The 24,887-nt window shown below is 34.9% G+C and overlaps 2 protein-coding genes and 1 long non-coding RNA gene across 3 annotated transcripts in view; 1 reads left to right on the plus strand and 2 right to left on the minus strand.

The window, feature by feature from the left end:
• The window catches only part of LOC126824471 (replication protein A 70 kDa DNA-binding subunit), a 28,013-nt gene extending 17,091 nt beyond the window's left edge, over window positions 1-10,922 (minus strand). Inside the window, exons 1-10 of the mRNA XM_056101794.1 lie at window positions 10,780-10,922; window positions 10,383-10,430; window positions 8,060-8,138; window positions 7,526-7,634; window positions 6,381-6,481; window positions 5,916-5,969; window positions 5,388-5,438; window positions 2,017-2,134; window positions 1,222-1,393; window positions 334-526 (exon numbers count right to left, since the gene is read on the minus strand). Coding sequence (XP_055957769.1) covers window positions 334-526; window positions 1,222-1,393; window positions 2,017-2,134; window positions 5,388-5,438; window positions 5,916-5,969; window positions 6,381-6,481; window positions 7,526-7,634; window positions 8,060-8,138; window positions 10,383-10,430; window positions 10,780-10,812 — 958 coding nt within the window. The 5' untranslated portion in view covers window positions 10,813-10,922. The remainder of the gene's footprint in view (window positions 1-333; window positions 527-1,221; window positions 1,394-2,016; window positions 2,135-5,387; window positions 5,439-5,915; window positions 5,970-6,380; window positions 6,482-7,525; window positions 7,635-8,059; window positions 8,139-10,382; window positions 10,431-10,779) is intronic.
• A 252-nt stretch (window positions 10,923-11,174) lies between these two features.
• LOC126824473 (radixin) lies at window positions 11,175-23,857 on the plus strand. The gene is made up of 9 exons (XM_050553707.1): window positions 11,175-11,433; window positions 17,301-17,429; window positions 17,846-18,052; window positions 19,441-19,592; window positions 20,143-20,218; window positions 20,979-21,113; window positions 22,421-22,495; window positions 23,065-23,178; window positions 23,807-23,857. Exons 1-9 carry the CDS (start codon window positions 11,332-11,334, stop codon window positions 23,855-23,857), a joined length of 1,041 nt encoding a protein of 346 aa, XP_050409664.1. The 5' UTR covers window positions 11,175-11,331.
• On the minus strand, window positions 12,754-14,017 carry LOC126823339 (uncharacterized). Its single transcript, XR_007681127.2, has 3 exons — window positions 13,866-14,017; window positions 13,519-13,698; window positions 12,754-13,381 (listed from the first exon to the last, which is right to left on the minus strand). It is a non-coding gene; the product is annotated as an uncharacterized LOC126823339 (long non-coding RNA).
• Window positions 23,858-24,887: the final 1,030 nt, after the last annotated feature.

Below are 24,887 nucleotides of genomic sequence, written 5' to 3' on the forward strand. Positions count from 1 at the left end.
TACATTCTCAATGGGTAATAATGACCTACATGTATATAAATTTAACAAACTGCATAGTATGACAGTTTATGTTGAAAATCATTGACGTAATGTCAACAGGACTAGACGTGTCAATTGCTAATCGCATCCTCGAGAAGCAAGTGTATCAATGGGCAATTCACTGGCTAACTGACCGGGATTGATTCAGGTGTTGTTTGAGACAGTTGGCGGGTGTTGCAGTGACTTGAAAAATCTCGACATTCTATCATGGGAAAATAGGACAGTCTAGTCGATAGTACAGTGTTCTCAGCGCCAAGAAACAACAAAACAACGATATCACAGAAAGTAACCCACCTATCATACTGTTTGGTTGATGTTTTTCTAAATCTGATATTTGGACAAAATCAAAGGTCATGCTCGGTAGATCAGTTTCCTCCTCACATACCTCTATATTAGTATCAGGGTTAAAGGTCATTTCATAATCATTATTCACTGATGAATATTGTTTGTTGGCTGTCTTCAGAGTGGCTCGACTAACATAATATACCTGCAAATTAAATAATAGATTAGTGACTTAAGATACAATTTTTGTGGATTATCTCCATTGTTGTGAGGTTGATTATATTTTGAGTTAAGCCTGCATCATTTAAAGGCCCAGGATTGTGCAGTGAAGTGGATGTTTACGGCCGGTAACATTTATTTGAGTTAACATCAGATATTTACAGTGTTTATCAATTAAAAATAGTCAATTAAATCACTAAGAGAGAGAGAGAGAGAGAGAGAAGAGAGAGAGAGAGAGAGAGAGAGAGAGAGTTTAATGTCCACTTTCCACAAACTAGGTCATTTCGGGATTAACACAAAGTTCAATTTAATTTCAATTTTTTGCTTGTAAATAGGTCTTTAGCAGTAGGAGGAAATCAGAGGACCTGGAGAAAACCCACGAGTTGGACAGGCAATCCTACTCCTTATGCCGTTCAAGCGGGGGAATGAAACCACGCGACTTGACACATTCCCGTTCAAGCGGGGGATTGAAACAACGCGTCTTGACACATTCCCGTTCAAGCAGGGGATTGAAACAACGCGACTCGACACAATGACAAATCTTATCATGCAACGTGCACACAGTAACCATTCCCCCCCCCACCCACCCGTATCACTAAGATACAAATCATACAGAATCTGCTGTTCTACAAGAGATCTAATTTCCATCCAAAACTGACTAAAATAATAAATTTAACAAACCTTATTGACTTCTAACATATCGTAAAATTTGTCAACAGCATCATTAAATCCCGTTGCTCGTATTTCTCCAGATTCATCAAGAAAATTAACACTGAAGAGTTTACCCTCTCCACGTGAATTACTCCAGGTTTTAACAGATGATTTCTGGGTTATTCGTGCTCTGATTCGCCATCTACAAAACAACACAATATTTGTTATTCTGAGACTAACACATTGTAATATTTGATATGGTTGATGTGTAATGTTCGACCTACTCTTCGAAATACAACTGCACAGGAATCTTTTACCATGCATGACTAAAGTCCTTTTTCAATGATGAAGTGGGAAGCGGGTTGAAACATTCCGAAAGGCCCTCTATTAAGCAGTAAATTATTGAACTATGGTATAGTTTTGATATTTTTCAAGTCTTCTTAGGATTATAATTGTTAAATATCACGTCCGCAATGCTATAAACACAATACCAAAGTGAAAGTAGCATACTCGTCAAAATATTATAACTTTTTTGATGTGTCAAGGGTGTCTTTAACTAGTAATATCAAAGTAAAAGTATTGCACCAGTTTTAATATGGGGTCAGATGGCCTATTGACCATAATATCAAATTGAAAGTAGTTTAACTATTTTGATAAAGGTATCAGGCCTACTAAATGCTATATGAATGTGAAAGTAGTGTACCTATTTGATATATGGTATCTGAGTGCCTATTCAACATAATAAGAAAATGAAAGTAGCGTACCTATTTTGATCAGGTATCAAAGTGCCTACAAAATGTAATATGAAAAGTGAAAGTAGTGTACCTGTTTTGATATGGTGTCAGACTGCTGATTGAATGTACTCTGGATGTAGATGGACTGGCTGTAGCAGCCCCTCCCCCTTTTATACTGTAACCAGGTTTATTGTTATTGGTAGCCATGGCTGAAATATTCATAAAATATAATTACACAATTAGTGCTGGGTATTGCCAATTCAATCACGATACAATATGTATTGCAATTTGGGTGCTACGATGACAATTCATTACCCGGTCAATATTTACCAAGAAAACAACAGGATGAATGGATAATCAATATTTTCAGTGCTGTCGATGTTGAAGAAATAAAATTGTTTTATATCACAATATAGATGTGGATCAAAATAAGGACCAAACAAAATAATTTAAGAGTGTTTCTTTACTGAAGGCCCCCCTCCAAAAAAAAAACAACGATACATCGATTCAGGGTCTCGCATTCAATATGCAAATTGTGAGACCGTGAACCGCAATACATCAATATTCAATGATATATCGTGCCAGCACTATACACATTACCATTAGATTCAAACAGACTGGATATAATTTCTAAAGATGCATTATGTAAGGCTTAGATAAAGAGTTGGCAGTTATTGCTAAAATAGTTTAAAAACAGATAAGAAATAAATATATTGAAAATTTCAGTCATATTATTAATTCTAAGCAAAGTTGTCAGCGTTGGAAGTTTTCACAAAAAAGTCCTGATTCTCAAGTACCGTTATTACGATAATAAAGTTTTGATTATCCATTTTAAATTAAATGGCAATCATGTTTCAAACCATTTAAAATCGTGACCACCCGATGTTCTAGAGAGTTGATTATGGATATCTCATGTGAATAAAAGTCTAATTAATAATTCATATAACATTTGAGGTCAAACGAAAATATCTGCAATTGGCAGATTTAGCTCTTACATAATGTTTCTTTAAGGGGATAGTAAGCACTTCAGACCAAATTTTTTACTTATAAAGCTAGGATGTTTAAATTTTCACACAAGACACATATACATGAGACAAGTATAAAATTTGTCGTTTCGTTAAAATCTGACAACCAGTTGCCATGGCAACAGAAAAAAGGGATTTTATATAGGTAATGTGCTTAGTTTTGCTATTTTTCAGGATCTATCAATGGGATTTGGCTCAAATTTATTCTGAATGTTGTTTATGTGTTACTGTGTGCAAATATGAAGTTTGGTGGAGAAAAAATGATATAAAGTCACATTATGATGGCCACAAAAATTAGCGAAGCAAAATTTAGTACAGCCTTAGTTACTTTAGAAACCATAACTTTTGCCCTATTTGATGCATATTCAAAAAAAACCTTATTTGCACACAGCAACACCTCATGAAGCATCTCTGAAAATTTCAAATTGATATCTCTAATAGTTTTTGAAAAATAGCGAAACTAAAAGTTGCGACTGGCACAAAAACATGTTTTGAGAAAATGCCATTTGAAGTTTGTGCACAGTTTCCTGCAAGCATTTCATACTAAATTTTAACTTACAATGCTAGAATATTTAGATTTTCACACAAGACACATATACATGAAACAAGAATAAAATTTGTGTTTTCGTTAAAATCTGACAACCGGTTGCCACGGCAAACGGAAAAAGGGTATTTTATATAGGTAATTTTTTAGTTTCGCTATTTTTCAAAATCTATTAGTTGGATTTGGCTCAAATTTATTCTGAATGTTGTTTATGTGTCACTGTGTGCAAATATGAACTTTGGTGGAGCAAAATGATATAAAGTCACATTATAATGGCCACTAAAATTAGCTGCAACCATAATAAAAATTATAATCAGAAAAAAATGATAAGGGTATCCGTGTTACCGTATCAGTTGTTTGTAATGTTAATATATTGTTCGTTAAATCGTGCAAAGTGAAAAATTAACTGTTTTTGAACACTGATAGTTTATTTTTATTTGCCGGTACTAAAATTAAAACCCTTCGGAAATATAAACTGCTCCCTCTTTTATACTGCTAGTCACATTTTTTTTTTTAATTTTTCCAATTCTTTGACTTTCATATTTTTTTTAAATATCTCTCTGAATTTTATATATATATTATTTTGTATGTTCATTCATTTTTGTGCCATACCACTAATAGAACTCCCAGCAGCAGAAGCATTCATCCTATTTTATTGGCAGTGGAAACATTTTTCTGGCAAAAATTACAATACCGGTCCACCGTAATTGAAATTATTTTCAATCAAACAAAACTGTTGATCAAATTTATTCTGAAATTTTGGACGATTCAATTTTGATATTATTGACATTAGAAAGTTAACATCAGTCAAACATAACTGTTGATCAAATTTATTCTGACATTTTGGACTATTTAATTTTGATATTATTTATTTTAGAAAATTTACATCGACTAGTCTGTACGACTGTAGCCTGATGGGCCATTACTACTAGCCGTAACTAGGTCTAGACGGCTCTTCAATGGACGGAATATGCCAAATGTTGAGGGAAGACTCGTAGCTCAACGTCGACTATACCTTCTTCCTTTGAATTTATTTGCACTTCTCTATTTTTAATACGCATTTTAGGCTCAAAAATCAGTAAAATTCGGCTTAAGTTTTATCATTCTTAGCACTTCCGGAAGTTCGGTAAGAATAATAGTGCGCATGTGCACACGCGTCAAAGGTTACAAAATACCTGTATGTACTGATGTACTACGCATTTTCATTGGCTAATAATTCCATGTGATCTAATAGACCAATAGAAAACTTTGTTTTTGCTATCGAGGACTCGGTGTAACATGGGAATTCCTGTACATTGTCATTGCAAACACATAATACGTCACGGTTTATTTATAGTATTTTTCCCAGGCTATAAATAGATACCAAGATGGCGACGATCAGTTGATTTGTATAGAAGTTACGAGGGGGTGAATTTAGGCAAAATTTCAAAGACAAAAGATTAATTACGGATAAAAATTAATTATAAGATATGCAAAAGTCATTATATTTGTAGAAAATAATCATTTTCGGGAGAAATAAAGACTGAAAACAAGTTTAGTACACTTTATCCAAACATCATTTCATGTAAATAAAATTTTTCATTTTTTTTCATTTTTAATAAAAAAACGGTCATACCAAGTGCGAACGATCCCCTTAAATTTGGTGGTTTTACTATTAAACAAGAGTTGGTCATCAGCATTAAGCCCCCCTTGTCTGTCAAAAATAAGGAGAGTGAGAGAGAGAAATAGGGTTTAACATCCACTTGACACAAACTAGGTCATTTCGGAACTAACACATGGTTCAATTGTATGTCAACAATTTGCTTGCGCATAAGGGTCTTTAGCAGTGGCAGCAAACCAGAGGACAAGGAGAAAACCCACGAGGTTGGAATAAAAAAAAAATGTCTAACTTACGTCCATTACTACTGTTGTTTAGTGGTTTATTGATTGGTTGTGCAGTAGTTTCTAAAACAAAGAGAAATATACAAAATAAATAACATGGAACACCTGATACCATTTCTCATTTATTTAACAAGTTTTCATGAAATAGTAAACCACAAGAGATATGGGGTTTAATGCCCACTTGACATTAACCAGATTATTTCGGGATTAATATATAATATATTTCTATAAATAATTTACTTGCATGCAGTAGTTTTCAAAATTGAAGGACCCTGTAGTACCCATACTAAACTTAGGCTGTCTGTCTACAGTTGTCTCCGCAGAAGAATAGACACTAAGCTAGTTTACGAACATTTTGGTCACAAATTTTGTTATGTATGTATTCTCGAAGTATGAAGTAGGTGGATCTCTGTGTGCAGAATTGTGGATTACCCAGAGAAAACAACTAGACACAGTTCCTTGCCACGCCCTCTGCTTGACACAACTGACAAGGCGAGACAAGGATGTAAAATCCTGATCAAACCGTGGCTATCTACATACCTGCCTTCATGTGGTTACTATTATTAGTATTATCATGACCATTCACTTGACCACCTAAAAATATATCAAATGATTCAGATTAATGTGTCCTGCTATATGAACAGCAGGTAGCAAAGGCTGCTACAATTTCATGAGATAGAAACAATCAAACCCGACTGAACTCCGGTCATTTTAGATGATAAATGTACGAGAGAGAGAGGAATGGGGTTTAATGTCCACTTGACACAAACTAGGTCATATGGTTCAATTTTATTTCAATAATTTGCGTGCGAGTAGGGGTCTTTAACAGTGGGAGGAAACTAGAGGACTTTGAGAAAACCCACAAGGTTGGACAGACAGCCCTACTCCTTGTTACTTACAACCGGGAAATCAAAACCATGCCACTTGACTCAATGCCAGACCTTATGATCTGAAGTACAGATTCAACCATTCGATAAGGGTGTTAATGTTAAGACTAAAACTTACCATCAGCAGCAGATGCTTTATACTGTTGTGGATTACCAATTCTAACACCAACTTGTGAACCAGGTTGTAAAACATTTACATCCAGTAATATCATTATACGTCTATAATATATACAAGTTATTGTCATATAATAATTATATATCATCATATCTTCCACATGGACTAAGACTAGTAATTATTTCCCCTTATTTCATGATGGTATAGACAATTTTTCCCTTAATTTTTTTCTCCCCTCTTCCTGCATTTTTGGGTTGACTTTTTGGTCTAGAATTGGAGAAAAGGGATCAAATTTGCAATTTCATAGCAGTTTTGTGTAATACTGATGATATTACAGCGGAGGGATAGGGGGTGTCAAGTGTCTTTCTGCAGAGCAATCATTGTGTCGGAAGTGAGATTTTCACCCCTGTCAACTTCAAATCTGTGTAGCAAAAAATCTAAATGGTCAACCCCCTACAAAATTATGATGAGGAGATTGCCAAATGTTGTCCCCATTGTGCCTATAAAGATTGGAACCAACGGAATGTTGAGCAAAAAGCTACAGCCTGTGATGTTACAGTCATTTAACATTGAAGTCAATGGGCAAATAATTGCTAGTCGGAGTTCATATATTCATGGAAGAGTTTCCTCCCTTTTATTAGTTATTGGAGAGTGAATAAACAGGGTTGATCTCAGCTGCATGTGGTTTTAAATTAATTGTATTCTAACAAATACCATCAATAGATAAACAAACTACCCCCCTCAAGTAACTTTTGGTTTCAAAATGCCATGTTAGTGAATAATTGATCTTGGGCCGATAACACGGAAAGATTTACTTTTTAACCAAGATGAATTATGGTTTACTGCCCTACATTCCTTCTGGTTAATGGCGCATCCGCAACCTTATTCAAAGAGAGAGAGAGAGAGAAACATCCACTCGACATATACCCGGTCATTTAGGGACTAACATATAGTTCAATTTTGTATCAATAATTCACTTGCGCATGAGTTTCTTTAGCAGTTGGAGGAAATCAAAGAAAACCCATGAGGTTGGATAGACAACCCTACTCCTTGTCACCTTCAAGTGGGGAATCAAAACCTTGCGAAAAAATGACTAGACCACCCAAATCCCCCTAAATCAAAGACAAACTATTTAAACACCAACTTACCTGTCATTTTGTATTGTATTACAGAGATATCGTTCAACTTGAATCACACACAGATTATCTATTAAACCATCTTCCATATAATTATTTAACTGGGTTGCCAACATGGCATCTAGAAAATAAACAACAATACTTTATTTGAATTCAGGCTGACAACTTAAGTACTGACTGAATAATCATTCAGAAGGCACAAAAACACGGGTCAATCCTTCATCAACCCTCCGGCTTTCCATCTAAAAGAATTCTTAACATTGGCATTGGATAGAAAATTATTTGGAAACGATATGAAATGGGGTTTAACGTTCTACTCCAACTGAGCTAATCAAAACAGACATACGCCATTCTGTTTGCAATGAGGGAGATTTTGCCTGGACAGCTGCACTACAGTCTACTCTTATATCGAATTCCAACTGCCAAGGGATCTTTTACATGTACACAGGGCCTCGATTTTTCGTCCCAATAAGTCGTGTTTGCAATGTCAGTGACTGTGGATGATATTGAGTTATATACTTGCCTCCTTTAAGTCTATATACTTACGTGAATATGTGAGTTCTCCATCTGATAATAATAATCTATATCTATCAGCTGATCCACCTGCTGATATCTTCTTAAAACTCTGAAATAATACAAAACAACAAGTCTAAAATAACATTTTAACCAGTTGATAACGGACAGTCACCCAAAACAATACAGAATCGAAAATTTACTAAAGTAGAATTCGAATCAAGTATTTCCCCCCCCCCCCACACTTACCTAATTTTGTTTCGTCATATATATATATATATATATATACATAAATTTGTGTTACCCTATATCTAGATTCAATGGCCTCTGCCAAGCAGCTTAGAAGGGGAGGGATTTTTAAGAGCATTTTTAACAGGTCTTATTTTGTCACTAAAATGTTCCCTTACATTGTACAGGTCATTACAGTTTCTGACGCGAGATCGTTTAGCAGTAAAAAGTTGCCCAGTAAAATTGACTAGGGGTCAAAACTTTTTCGATAAGGATTCAAAAGGGCAGTTCCTTAACGTACAGGACAAGTGTAATGAGACCTACGTTCAGAGCTGAACTACTGATTGATCAGCCTTTTTTTTTTATTCATAGATGGCATTAGCATCGAAATCAATTCAATGTGACCGGCGATATTAATTTCTTACTTCACCAGGCTTTAACTACATTTTTTTTTTAGGAAGTGGATATTTAACCGTATACGGCAAAGTATCTACTTTCGCTATTTTACCGTACATCGTTTCTGATTGGCTAATTTGTATGATGATGTCATACCTTATTCAAAATGGCGGAAAGTACAGATGTTCTGAAGGATGTCAGCTGTTTCGTAACCTGGCTGTTTCGTACTTAGTTCATTCGTACCTCACATGAGCCGTTTCGTACTTCACTTCGTACCTCAAATTGATTCTTACCTTTTCCTATGTTGTTGAAATCAGTTAAAAGAAATTGAAATAAAGGTGAAACGATTTGATCAGATCCAACGGCTACGCTAAATTTATATTACACAGCCTGCCCAATAGTAGTAATTCACATACATTTTTACTAAAATTGCTTCAACATTTCACTAAATTTACATCGGTTATGATCGAAAGCCATTTTCATGCAGTTGGGTTTCAATAACAGAATCACCCCGTGATATGACCGTATATATACAGTCCATGATATAACAGATCAAAAAAAACGCGTACGCCCATCTTCACACGAAGGCACCTTTTGGAGACTTAATTGCTGCATTCTGTTTCTAGGCATAAATAACCCAACCATATCAGAAAACATGCAGTTTCACCTTACAATGAGTTAAATTGATTTTGGAATTCTTAGTATATTCAATCGTTTTTAATCGCTTTAACAACCACCAATCAGTTGTCGTCAATAATCACAAATCACAACTCACTCAACAGAATGGGTTTAATAATCAACCCCAGATTAAATACTTTACAATCGTTTTTTAAACTGCATTAACAATTACCAATCAACTGTCATCAAAAATCACAACTCACTGAGCAGAATGGAATCGATAATCAACATCAGATTTAAAAGAAACGCAGGTAATTGTTTATTATTTCAATTTCTTTCAACAACATATAGATTTATTTTAATTTCTTTCAATTCATTTCAATAACATATAGGAAAAGGTACGAATCAATTTGAGGTACAAATCACATGTGTATTCTAATTCTCGTTTGGCAGCCATTTTTATAAATTTAGTGCAGCCTTTGGATTTAGGAAAAGGAACTAATCAATTTGAGGTACAAATCTCGTGCATATTCTAATTCTGGTTCGGCATTTTCAATTTCTTTCAACTGATTTCAACAACATAGGAAAGGTACGAATCAATTTGAGGTACGAAGTGAGGTACGAATGAACTAAGTACGAAACAGCCAGGTTACGAAACAGCCTGCACCCGTTCTGAAAATAGGAGGTAAATTTGAACCCTAATCCTAATCCATTTTTCTAATCCATCAAAATGGGAAATTAAATTAAAATAATTACAATAGTGTGTTCTTAATTTATTTTCAAATTTAGGGATTAATACTGATTTTTAAGATAGCCGTATACGGTTAAATTCATCTCATGTACGGTCAAATAATCCAGGAAATGACACTTGATGACGTCACTATATTCCAGCCAATAAGAAACGATGTACGGTAAAATAGCGGAAGTAGATACTTTGCCGTATACGGTTAAATATCCACTCCGTTTTTTTTAAGGAATTAATTGTTATTTTTGTGTTCTGTACCGGTAATGGTTATGGTAATCTCATGTTTTGGGGCAGCAACACATAACATTGGTTGATAATGCACTACGAAATAATAATTTAATGCAGTATCAAATTCTACTATACACTTACAATAACTTGAAGAACTGGCTTATCTGGAGATCCTCCCTTAATAATAGCCTGAAAAAAATACAGTTGAGTTAATTAAGCCAGAAAATTAAATAAATTCTAGTCCACACGATAATTAATTTCAGACTAAAAAGCTTACTAAAGGTATGCGTAAGAAGAAAGCAGTGAATTTATTCAAAGACTGTCTTGTTATTTGAAATTATTATTCATAAGGTATGTAACAATATCAAAGACAAGATTGTCTGGGCTGTGAGTTGTAGCAAATGCGACTATCAAGGTTTGACAATCTTTCGTTTGTGATGTGAAACTAAAAAAAAACAGTTTTCAATTTTTGTTGTTTACTTGTTTTTTGTTGGCATTTTTTTCTCTATTTCTCTGGAATCACATATTTGTTTCATACCTCAATCGAGCCGTTACTAAGTTTTGCTGTCATTATGACAAAATATCTGTTATCTTCACTTTCTTTTTAGTCTTTCTTCTTCGAATGCTTACCCTCGCAAAATATGGCGCGAAATGTATGCGGTTGTCTAAAAATAACAATTATGAAACCTATTAATTTATTCTCACAAAGAGTGCACTCTCAACCCAATTCATTGTGAACAAGTTGAAAACATTATTCTTCATTCGAAAGACTTAAGTTTTGTCGTGGCCTATTATTCGCATTATGTTGATGGGATGATGTCATTATGTTTTATTTTCGTTTCGATTATAAAAGAAAATTATTCCGCTTCCAAATTTTAATCTCGGCAACGTTTGACCCGTTGACCTCAAAATATAAACTTCCGGTCTACGCCATACTGCTAGCGGAAATCTGGAAAAAATGTTTTAAAACTTTTAATAAGTCGTAATTTCGTGACGTTTTTTCTCTAAAAACCACATTGATAACCACGCAGCATATTCAGAAATGTATTAAAGCAGTTGAAAAGGGCTCGAGTGGAGTTCAAGGGTCAAAATGCCGATTGTGAAGATGAAGAAGAAAAAATCGGGTGGCAGCTCGAAAAGTTTGCCAGTCCGTGTGACGACGATGGATGCAGAGCTGGAATTTGATATTGATGTAAGAATTACTTTTTAAAAAGTGTTACTGTGTTTCTGCAAGCAATAAATAGATCAAAATATCAAACAAAAAACATTGTCATTAACAGTGATTTATTTTTCCAATAACGTCCGATTGCTTCTCCCAAATTTGAAATTAGTCATCACTTTCACTGACAAGAAATCAGTCATAATCTATGATTAGAGTTAGACATTGGTTTGGTATGTGTTTGCTTAAGGCAATAAATCTGAACATAACTGTATGTTTGGGGAGCATAGTAATGGTACTAACGGAAATTAAATATATTTTAATGTCTTAAATAATTTTTCTGAGCCAATATGATATGCCCCCGTCCGTTTGATTTCAACTAGATCTTGCACGTGCAATGGCAATGAACATGCTTATGAAGTTCTGACATGCACCCCAAAATTTTAAGCGTGAAGGAAATAAATCCATGTGGGATCAAAAAGGCTATTTTAGCCCAGTGTGCAATTTAAAACAAATACCGGTACCACTGAAATTCAAAATTGTAGCAACCATTGTACATTAGCCATACACAACAACTCATTTGGGTCAATTTGGGTCTGATACATGTATATACCATGTGCCATTATTAGAGAGCAATATAGACCACTCGTCCCAAGTTTAGAAGATCACTTATCCCACAATAGTTGTGTTTGTTTTAATACATTGGTCGAGATAGAAGATCGGGAAGCAGGTCGTTTCATCCCATGACTGGTTCACCCCGGGCTGTTTCATCCCAAAGTGACCCCGGGCTGTTTCATCCTGTCATATCGGGTCGTTTCATCCCACAAATCAATAAACAGGTTTTAGGTATTTTTACTATTTTTATTCATACATTTATAACAATAACAACATGTCATGGCACTTTTAGTAATATGATACATACATCATTTCATTTCAAACCTCCAAACGCATTGTATCCAATGAAAAACACAGCCCTTTAACTTCATAACAAGGGGGATGAAACAGCCCGGGGTGAAACGATTACATGTCATTTCGGTCCCGCGTCATTTCGGACTTACGTCATTTCGGACTCCAAAAAATATGTCCCCGACATTTCGGACTCGGGTAGGTGACATTTCGGACTCGGGTAGGTGACGTTTCGGACTCGGGTAGGTGACGTTTCGGACTCGGGTAGGTAAGATAGAATTATACAACACACTGACGCCAATTTACTTTATAAACTATTTTATTTATCAACATAGCATAAAATGATAACATCGATTTATAACAACGGGCATATTATTTTATTTTTAAACATACCATATAGCGATAACAACGGTCAAACAAAACATTCATTTATTGTATAAATACATACACATTCATACATTAACGCAACATTTATAACAACACGTGTATTTATTTGATGAAAAAATAGCTTTAGTCGGCTATTCATTTTTTTTTTTTTTTTTTTTCATTTTTTTAATTATGTAATTGTTTTTCACTGAGCGGGTGGACCATACAAATGACTTATTTTTTTTAATAGTCTACTAGTGCTCATCTGTTTTTCATTGTATGAATCCCATATATTAAAAAGTTGGCCTTCTACATGTCGATACCGACGTCTTTGGTGTCGTCTCAATGAACCTTCCGACATCATTGTGAGGTCCAGTGGTATCTTTGTAGCTTCTGAAAAAAGTGCGCAAATCAATAGATAAAATGGCACAGGACCTCTGGCGTTGACACGGGAATTTAGTCTGTTGTGCCAGCCCTCCACGTCGTTATTGGTTCTCACTGGCAACATAAACACGCACCAATCTTCTATTGGAAACAGACGAGATGAAATCCATTGATCTTCTATGTATGTACATATCGGCTCTAACTGTTCTGGGCACCTGTCTTTCAAATGGGCAAACATGCCCGCCACGTGTTCTTCGGGCAGGAAAGGGAGAGCCATCAATCGCCTCAAATAATTAAACACGTCCCCCTTTTCGTTGTACGCTGTCTGAAATAATAAAATATTAGAAATATATTAATACTGAAAATCTATTTGTGCACTTGTACTTTAAAAGAAGATATTATAATAAGAATTTTTTTATTTTACTATAAGAAGATTTATTATAAGAAGAACGCACAACATACCTGGAATCCCTTTTCTTGAATTTTCCGGAAAACGGCCTGGGTCCAATGAAACACGCATCCTTGAATTCTTATATCTACAAAACGGCGTCTAAGGGCCTGCCATAACCCCGCCTCAAAATCCACCACAAATCCCTCCAAGGCAATCTGGCTTGGTAGCATCTTGTCCACTGCCCGGAGAACCTGTAAAATAAATAAACCAAACGTTCATTTATCTGATTATATTTATTCATTTATCCGATTGTAATCATTTCTCCGATTATATTCATTTCTCCGGTTATTCATTTCTCCATTTTTTCCGATTATATTTATATCATTTTTTTATTCCGAGTTTATAGATCACATCTTACCTTGTAGTAATCGTCCTGACTCTTCCCGGACATTACACAAAAGACAAGTGGTACCTGCTTCGTGGTTTCCCCGGCTTTTACGAAAGCGTGGATAGAAAATAATTGAGAATATGGTTTGTTGATAACTCGGAAGGTGGCGTCCATGTACCACGTTTTAGCGATTGATGGACAGGATCTTGTAAAAATATTTCCTATGGCTTCCTTCTTAGCCTGCAATGATATAATAAATATTATACATATTCTTTTTTTTTATTTCAGCAACAGTCAGTACCAGGGTCAGCTGGAGGAATGAATATCTGTTCTTTCAATCTTTTAATATATGTACATATCGTTACTTTAATATTTGTATTTTTATATACATACCGTTACTTTAATTTTAGCAGCAGTCAATATACCAGGTTCTGCTGGGTGAATATGCTCTTTCAAACCTTTCTTGAAGTCGGTACCATCCTGAATCACCGTTCCAGGACAAGTCAGGGAACCATTTCTCTTGCAGCACCTCCATACGGTCGTTTTCTTGTCCGTCTAAAAAAAACATCATTAGTTCTAATTAGATATCATATTCGTCTACACGTAACATTAGTTCTAATATATAAGTTCTAGTTAGATATCATATTTGTCTATAACATACATATATATAACACATACCTTTATCGTATAAGCAAAACCAATGTTGTCAAACAGCTTCTTTTTCCCACGTGTTGTTGCTGCCTCTTCTATAGTGTATGCTAATTCAGGTTCTTCTTCAGCAAATACGCTAATATCTTGCTCATCTTCAGACATTGAAGACTCGATAACCGGATCAGGTAGCTGGTATGGTCGTTCAATGGTGAATGATTCTTCGATGTCCATTTCTTCTTCTGTAGGGGGGAGCGGGGCAACACATCTACAGCATTTCCATTCAAAAGCAGTTCTATGTCGGTTTAAACTCCTGTACTCATCCCGAGTGATGCCTGAAATAGTGATAAATAAAATAATAATATTCCCGGATTGCGGGTACGTGTCAATAAATAACAATAACGACAAATTTATAACGTTTCAATAAATAACAATAACTTACAAGCTGAAACGACAAATTTATAACGTTTCAATAAATAACAATAACTTACAAGAAACGACAAATTTAAAACGTTTTAATAAATAACAATAACTTACAAGAAACGACAAATTTAAAACGTTTTAATAAATAACAATAACTTACAAGAAACGACAAATTTAAAACGTTTTAATAAATAACAATAAAGAAAATTTCATTACGTACCGGAATCGCAGGTTCGATGTTGCCATAAAAGACAAGAATCGCACTGGAGGCCTTCTTGTCGAGGACGGACAGGATTGGTACACTTTACGCAATTTCCACTAGCCATGATAGATTCGTGTAAAAATTGAGAATGATTTGAATTGAAATATGGCACATATATATAATACATTTGAGCTTGGGCTCAATCATTTCTTAACGGCTTCATTATTTCTCAATCATTTCTTAGCGGCTATTAGAAACGCCGATCAGTGTTTTTATTTCTCAATCATTTCTTAGCGGCTATTAGAAACGCCGATCAATTATCGCTATTAATCTTAAATACAACAATGGGATGGTTTCACTAATCGCTGGATTCACTAATCGCTAGATTAAAACAACAATCGCGGATCGATTATCGTCAACAATCTAAACTAATTCATCGTCAACAATCAAAATTTACTCATCAAAATACAATAATATCCGATCAAGTAAATAAACAAATACAAAAAAGGCAAGTAGCATAGGTTTTACTTCAAGTTCAAGTTCAAAGGCGTGTTGTCAAGTAATGGCCTGTATGGGATAAATAAAACAAGACTAACAATGTTTAAATCTTTATTAATGTGAATGGTCTGTCTTGAGCCTCACCTACAACGAAAGAAAAACAGCTATTACTAATATATACACACATAATTTTAAGTTTTATTTGAGTCCGAGTCCGAGTCCGAAATGTCGCCGGTCCGAGTCCTAAATGTCGTTTGACTGAGTCCGAAATGACACCGAGTAAGTCCGAAAAGTCGCCATACTGAGTCCGAAACGACGTTTGTGCTGAGTCCGAAATGACGCGGGACCGAAATGACGTGCTACCGGTGAAACAGCCCGATAGAAAATAAGGTTGAGATGAAACAGCCGGGGTGAACCGGTTATGGGATGAACTGACCCACACCCAGAAGATCGCTCAGACTAAATTAAAATAAAATATTACTCAATTTATTGTTTTTTATTTATCATTAATATTTATTAAATTAATCTGTATACATCAAAAATTTATAAAAGAACAATTTACAAGAATAATGATATTGAATTAATCTTTATTACATCAACAATATTAAACATACATTATGCAAGAGCTAAATCTGCCTATTGCAAATTTTTTTTTTAGCCCTGAACTGTTATCTAAATTATTAATTAAACATTAATTAACTTATCCAGGCCATAATCAACTTTCGATGTCATCGCTAGCCTGCGATATTTAGTGGATTGGAATAGGCTACATTTTCACATTTTGTGAAGGATAATTAAATGAATAATCAAGACTTTGGTTTTTTTTTATCGTACTGACTTTAGTAATGATGATCGAGGCTAGCCTAAAATTCAAAAGCGAATATCTTGATTCAGACTGGAGCAATTCGACTGAAAATTTTTAGCATCTTCTTTTTAAGTTATCTATTTTTTAACTATTATAGCGAGAACTGTCAACTCTTTATCTAATCTCCCATAATGTCCCTTTAATATAAAATAATCTTTATCAACAAATTATTAAATAATACATTTTTTTCCCCTTATATCTATTCAAATATATGTTTGTTTTTTGTCTTCATTTTTTTGTTCCTTGCGTCCTTTAGTTTGTTGTTCCGAGTGGTCTTTTATCTTGGGATGAGTGGTCTTCTATTGGGCTGCGTGGTCTTTGGCCACAAGTGATCTTGGGAATGAGTTCTCTGAATACCATGTAACGGCAATGAGGATCTACTCTTATTTTGATTTACAATTGTCAGTGATCTTTAACATGTTGTCACTCATATGTACATGACCTCGTTTGTTTTTTTTTTTACTCTTCTCCTTACCATACTTTCCGTCCTGCACTGCTGACAAAAGAAAAGGCAAGCTGGAACAAACTGATGGAACATTATTGACAAACACCGGGATCAGGGCCAGCACTATACACAGCGAGTCACCTCGGTCCCTTTTGGCTTTGGGTCACTGATAAAGGGAATGTGTCTTGGCATATAATGATAGAGGGTGGGAAGGATATGAAATATCACTTGATATTTGGAATATGAAGAAAACTAGGCATATACCCCATTGTCACATCAAATTCTCCCTTTGATGGCAGATAAAACCCCAATAAAAAGAATAAGGTTGTTTACAAAAATGTCTATTTTTGAAAATGGTATCAATTGTCGTTTTTTTTGTTTCAGAACAAGACTGTTGGTAAAGAATTATTTGAATTGGTTTGTCGCACAATTGGTTTGAGAGAAACTTGGTATTTCGGTTTACAGTTTGTAGATTCAAAGGGTTATATAGCATGGCTCAAGTTCGAGAAAAAGGTTTGTTTTTGAAAACTCTCATTTATACATTTATGTATCATATAAAACTATCTCCAGTTAGCTGAAGTCGTAAAATTGATATGTGTTTCTTGCTAGTGCTTAAATTTTTTTCTTTAACAGAGATAGGGTCACCTGTCCAACCACATGGGTTTTCCCTCCGGGTCCTCCGGTTTCCTCCCTCTGCTAAAGACCCCTATGCGCAAGCGAATTATTGAAATAAAATTGAACCCTAAGTAAGCCCCGGTATGACCTAGTTTGTGTCGAGTGGACGTTAAACCCCATTTCTCTCTCCCTCTTTAACAGAGAATTTAAAAACAATGGAGATGCCCACATGTTCTCTCGCCCATGCAGTTTGCTGCGAATGTAAATTTAAAGATATATACCTAATGTAAACAATGTTTGTTTCTTCTTTTTAGGTTTTAGATCAGGATGTTCCAAAAGAATCTCCTATACCTTTTCTATTCTTGGCGAAGTTTTCTCCGGAAGATGTGTCGGAGGAATTGATCCAGGAGATTACACAGCATTTATTCTTTTTACAAGTGAAACAGTCAATATTAAATATGGATGTATATTGTCCACCTGAAGCTTCAGTATTACTAGCATCTTACGCTGTACAGGCAAAGGTAAAATACTCTACACACTTCACAAATTATCTTGAGGGGTTGGGTGGCCGAATAGTTAGCGCATGTGTGTGCTGTATCATATGATCTGTCATTGAGTCAACTGGTGTGGTTTCCATTCCCCGGTTGTACGTGACAAGGAGTAGGGTCGCTTGTCCAACCTCATGGGTTTTCTCCTGGTCCTCCAGTTTCCTCCCACTGCTAAAGATCCTACGTGCCAGCGAATTATTGAAATAAAATAGAACCAGATGTTAGTCCCGAAATGACCTAGTTTGTGTTGAGTGGACGTTATACCCCATTTCTTTTCCACCAGTTATCTTAAGGCCTTATAAAACAAATATTCTGGTTCTTAAAAAGAGCCACTAGACCTGTTTTTATTTTTAAAAAAATACAAATGGTCTGATTAATAACTGCACTTAAATGTTTTCACTGGATTACAGGAAGTACATCTGTGAATCTGAAAGGTAGGCTCAATTATCAAATATGCACTCCTGATAAATAGATGATTTATGATTTAACCTAGATGATTGTCTCACATGCCAGTATTAAGGATGCTGTAGGTAGAACAATTGTTGAAATATGACCGATTTTGTGTTCAGCTGGTGACATTTGGAGCAATTTGGTCCTAATAATCTCAAGACTTGCGCTAAATTTGGGGATGATTCACAGCAGACTGATTGGGGATGATCATATGATCTCAGGGGACATGCCTTTTTCTGTATAATACCTTTTGTAACAGACAGAGTTTGTCCCTTAATTAAAGATGCATTATGCAAGAGCTAAATCTGTCTCTTGATGCTATTGCATACTCAAGATTTTCAATGGATTTAAACAATTTTGGTGGTAAATGGATAATCAAGACTTTGTTTACTATCATAACAATGGTAGCAATGACAATCAAGACTCTGCTGTACTCCAAACAGTCCCAAAGTCGCGCAGAATGAAGTAATTTGATGAAATTTTTAAAATATTCCCATTTCATTATCTAGTTTTTATCTAGTATAGCGAGAATGTCAGCTCTTTATCTAAATATGGGGGTTGGATGGCCGAATGGTTAGTGCGTGCACAGTGTATCATATAGTCTGTTATTGAGTCAGCTGGTGTGGTTTTGATTCCCCGGTTGTACGTGACAAGGAGTAGGGTCGTCTGTCCAACCTCCTGGGTTTTCTTCGGGTCCTCCGGTTTCCTCCCACTGCTAAAGACCCCTACGCGCAAGAGAATTATTGAAATAAAATTGAACTATACGTTAGTCCCAAAATGACCTGGCCTGTGTCGAGTGGATGTTAAACCACATTTCTCTCTCTCTCTCTCTCTTTTTTTACCTCAATGTTACCTAATGTCCCTTTAAAACTGTGTCTCTTTATAACTCAAGAGTTATTTATATATTTCAGTATGGTGATTATGATGAAAGTACGTATAGATCTGGTATGTTAGCAAGTGAAGATCTTCTACCACAGCGTGTTATAGATCAATATCAGATGACAGCTGAGATGTGGGAGGAAAGAATTAAAGTCTGGTACGCTGATAGAAGGGGGATGACGAGGTAAAATATCATTTATAACTCTTGGACCCTATAATATATACTGTCCTTCTAGTAGATCTTAATAGGTGCACTATTATTCAAGAGCTAAATTTTCCTATTGCAGGTCTTTCGTTAGGCCTTAAATGTTATATGAATTATTAGACATTTAACATGACAAGACCATAATCAAGGTCTTTATTTAGACCTGAAATGTTATATAAATTATTAGACATTTTTTAACATGACAAGACCATAATCAACTCTTGATGCCATCAGATACTCGTGATTTTAACTGGATTAGAACGGTTTGCCATTTGAAGATCTAATTTAAAATTGAGAAGTGATACTAAGCCTCAAATATACCAGTACCATGGTTTCGATAATAAACAATCAATACACACATTTTGTCAACACTACAAACAGTAATTACTTTGCTCAGAACAAAATATAATTTGACTGAAATTTTCAATATATTCATTTTTCATTATTTATGTTTGAACTATTATAACAAGAATGGCCAGCTCTTTATCTAAATCTTGTATCTGTAATAATTGTTATTTTAATTGAACAGAGATGAAGCTGAAATGGAATATTTAAAGATAGCTCAAGATCTAGAAATGTATGGTATTAATTATTTTCAAATCAAAGTAAGTTGGAAGGTGGTTTCTTTTAAATTTAAAATGTGAAATCCAATGTTATTGATACTGATCGTAATACAGTAGATTTCAAATCTCTTGCAAACTACATTAATGTGAGGGATTTGGTATTTACAAAGATATGAAAATTTGGCAACATTTTGGTATACACAATACCGCGTTACCTACACCATAAAGTTGATATCGTTGACTAAGCAACAAATAAATAACATTTATAAATGACAATATGCAACACTAACAGATCAAAGTCATCAGTTTTGTCACTAAGGCGTTAAAACTGTGATTATTGAATGATATACACCACTATTGTCCGGGTTTGTGTATTCAATAGTGATGGCTGTTATAAGTATATTTTAGCATGGATTGAGCTGTGATGAATTAGATTTTGTCTGAAATATGTGAATGACGATCGTTGACTTTCATATTTTCACACGAAGAGAAAACAAACAAAAGCTTTAGCCCTCACAAAAAAATATTGTCAATAGTGTTTCCCATGGTTACGGACTTGATAGCTGAGATTAGTGTTCATTTCCTGTTATCAAGAAACGTTCAATAGAGTTACTTCCATTGATCGTGGGAAATATGAACAATCGGAATTCAAAATAAATACATATGTTGCGCCCCATTTTTAATGACTTGGCAGTAGCTGATAACCAGACTATTTTTTTTTGTGTGACCTTATACTGATCTGTCTTCCAAGAAATGTTTCCAGATGATATATTTACAATATAATACTTACTTCTATGTTTAGAATAAGAAGGGGAGTGAACTCTGGTTTGGTGTTGACTGTCGTGGTATAAATGTTTACGAACGGGATAATAGATTGTCACCAAAAGTTACCTTCCCTTGGAGTGAAATCAAAAATATTTCTTTTAAAGACAAAAAGGTAAGTAGTGGAATATCTTGTGATAAATGCTTCAGTTTTGACTATCCGCTATTAGAAACAAAACTTTGAAATTTCTATTTCCAAATTTGTTATTCAAGTACAGGGTAATAGTCATTTAAATCTTCCATAATTTTTTTCTGACAACCTACGAATTTTGACAATCCTGAGCAAAAGTCAGATTTCAGACTACAATGTATACACCAACTGAACTGAAAAATATCTCAACCGACCATGACAGCTGAAACATATTCTCTGTGTTTCATTATGTAGTGATTCTACTTAAACTACCTCACTATAACACATACTTATGGAAAAACAGCTACTGATTTATTTAGGTGATGTTTCGAAGAGTATACTCTCAACGTTATCAAGCTAACGGGAGTATACTCTTCAAAACGTCACCTACATTTAATTTTTTTCCATAAGTATGTGTTATATACTGATGTCCAAAAGAAAGTATACACACTAAAATTATCACTAAGTTTTGTTTGGATTAAAAACATTTGATAAAGCATTACTGAGTTTGTCTCTTGCGTCCAAACTCAACATTTCTAAGCAAAATAAAAGTGTGAAACAAATTGACATTCTACCCAAATATCGTATACCATGAAAAAACGACTTTGGTTGATGCAGCACAAAATGCACAGTGTATACTTTCTTTTGGACATTAGTATAGTTTATTTAGCTACCCAGTTACTAAATGCTACTTAAAGAATATTACCTGAGATATTGGCAAGGTAAACGTGTTTAATTATGTAGATATCGATGCTGTTATTCTGTTGCTTTTGAATCTTCCAGACTAACATTTATTTAGTTTTTATTCAGTTGTCATTTATATTATTTCAAAGCTTTAAAGGGGCATTATCAGAGATTAATTTAAAGTTGACAGTTCTCGCTTATAATACATGTAGTTAAAAACTAGATAACATAAAGAGAATATACTGACAATTTCAGTCAAATTGCTCCGCTTTGTACAAAGATATTAGTGATTTAATTTTAAGTCTAGTCTCTATCATCATTACTAAAGTCTGTATGATAAAAAAAAAAGTCTTGATTATCCATTTTGACGTTATATCATCTATCACAAAATGTATTCAAATCCAGTAAGTATCGCAGACTAGCAATGGCATCGAGAGTTGATTATGATCTGGATAAGTTAATTAATGTCTAATTAATTATTTAGAAAACATTTCAGGCCTAAAGAAAGACCTGCAATAGGCCGATTTAGCTCTTGCATAATGCGTGTTTGAAGGTCAAATCTATAAATTATTTTGGTTATTCAATGTCTTTATTTATTTTATTTTCAGTTCACAATCAAAAATGTAGATAAGAAAGCTCCTGATTTTATGTTTTATGCTCCTAAATCACGGATTAACAAACTGGTGAGTATTACTGACATATTCTGACATAACTAGGTCATTTCGGGACTAACACATGGTTCAATTTTATTTCAATAATTCGCTTGCGCGTAGGGGTCTTTAGCAGTTGGAGGAAACCGGAGGACCCAGAGAAAACCCACTATTTTAGCGAGAACTGTCAGCTCTTTATCTAATCTTACGTCCCTTTAATTATGTCTGACTTATAACGTCGTGTATATATATTAGAAATTACCCGGTATCTTGGGGTTGGGTGGATGAGTGGTGTTACGCATGCTGAATCAAATAGTGTGATTTCCATCCCAAGCTTGTACTTGACAAGGAATAGGATTGCCTGTCGAACCTCGTGGGTTTTCTTGGGTCCTCTGGTTTCCTCCCATTGCTACCGTCCACTACTACCGTCCACTACGCACAAGCGAGTTATTGAAATGAAATAGAACCATATGTTAGTACCCTGAAAAATGTTTACTTCACATTGTTTAGAAAAGAACTTCAAACCACATTTGAATTAAATTTTAACAATGTGCTTATCTTGTATTTCACTGACGATTATCGTTGTGTTTTTATTTTGTCAGATTTTAGAATTATGTGTTGGTAATCATGATCTGTTTATGCGACGAAGGAAACCAGATTCCATGGAAATTCAACAAATGAAAGCTCAAGCTCGAGAAGAAAAAGACAGAAAACAGGTTAGACTTTACTTAAAATGGTCTTCACATTGCTGTCCTTCTTGAAGTGAGGTTTGGTAACTAATAGTAAGTGCAGGGAGACTGCACCACACAAAATTTACACAAAAACAAATACACGGACAGGACATCATATTCAGGAAAACACAAACATACAGACAATTCAAAAAAAGTGAATGGATCCGGGGGCTAGCCGTAAGCGTCCACTGCGCTGTACAGTCCCGGGTCTGTAGTGACACAGACTTCACTCATATTGTGTAATGCCAGCATGAGATCGAGTCATGATCTGCTATATGCTACACAAAATACGAATGTAAGCATATGTGGTAAAATTCAACTATACAAGTAACCACATCGGTGAAATGTATAAAAAAAGTAATCTAAATTCACCTTTTGCTCACTCGCTAGAGGTGTAAAGATTCCATGCCTGGTGTCGCACATTTAGTTACTCAGCGACCGACAATTACCGAAAAAAACATTTTGTCACATGAGCAGTACATGTGGGGAGGTGGATTTGTTCCCAATAGCTTCATTTCCGAATAATAAATATATTTTGTTTGTTGTTTTGTAGCTAGATTGATCAAGACTAGCTTGTGATAAATGTGAATGTATTTTGTTTGTTGTTGTGTAGCTGGATAGATCTAGACTACCTTGTGATGAATGTTTTTTTGTAGTTTTATAGCTGGATAGATCTAGACTAGCTTGTGATGAATATGTATTTGGTGGTTTTATAGCTGGATAGATCTAGACTATGAATATATTTTGTTGTTTTATAGCTGGATAGATCTAGACTATGAATATATTTTGTTGTTTTATAGCTGGATAGATCTAGACTAGCTCGTGAGAAACAGATGAGAGAGGAAGCTACGAGAGAGAAAGATGAGATGGAAAGAAAACTAGGGATGCTTCAAGATGAAGTTAGAGGTGCTCAAGAAGCTCTGGTAAATAATTCATATTTTTATGTCGAGAATGGATCACAAGTTAAATTCTAATTGGCTGCTGTTGTCATTTAAAGGATTGAGAGTCTTTCACATTCGTGGAAGTGGATGAACGAACGCACAAACGAACGACTGAACTTCACGTTTAAGATGCGCTTTCGCTCCTGCACCTCGACTGTCCTTCGCGGGAGTCATTATAGATACCTGCAAATTAGCTAAATCGCTCTCCTAAATATTCAGATTAATAAACTACTTTCAGTTTCTGTTTATTTTTAAACAGCATATGTTGAGCTATCAGTTTCCATGATGATAATTCTGATGTTATATTCACGAAGCATATACAATACAGAGAGAGAGAGAGAGAGAGAGAGAGAGGGAAATGGGGTTTAACGTCCACTCAACACAAACTAGGTCATTTTGGGACTAACACATGGTTCAATTTTATTTCAATAATTCGCTTTAGCAGTGGGAGGAAACTGGAGGACCCAGAGAAAACCCAAGAGGTTGGACATGCGACCCTACTCCTTGTCACATACAACCGGGGAATCGAAACACTGCCAGTTGACTCAATGACAGACCGTATGATACAGCGCAGCACGCACATGTTAACCATTCGGCCATCCAACCCCCCATATACAATACAAGACTAAAGCATAAATACAATTTGGCTCTCCTTAATTAAAGAAAATCTAGAATTAATCTTGCAATATTATTAAGAAAAGTTTTTTTTTACGGGAGCTGCTTTCTCATTTTCAAAATTGACAGGAGCTTTTT

Source organism: Patella vulgata, chromosome 6, assembly GCF_932274485.2.
Source record: "Patella vulgata chromosome 6, xgPatVulg1.2, whole genome shotgun sequence".
Taxonomy (NCBI): domain Eukaryota; kingdom Metazoa; phylum Mollusca; class Gastropoda; family Patellidae; genus Patella; species Patella vulgata.

Excerpts from the sequence above, each read along its gene's own strand:
- LOC126824473 (XM_050553707.1), top strand. The coding sequence starts at position 11,332 with ATGCCGATTGTGAAGATGAAGAAGAAAAAATCGGGTGGCAGCTCGAAA. Across the intron at positions 17,430-17,845 it reads GGCTCAAGTTCGAGAAAAAG|GTTTTAGATCAGGATGTTCC; the intron begins GTTTGTTTTTGA and ends TCTTCTTTTTAG. Across the intron at positions 21,114-22,420 it reads TTTCTTTTAAAGACAAAAAG|TTCACAATCAAAAATGTAGA; the intron begins GTAAGTAGTGGA and ends TTTTATTTTCAG.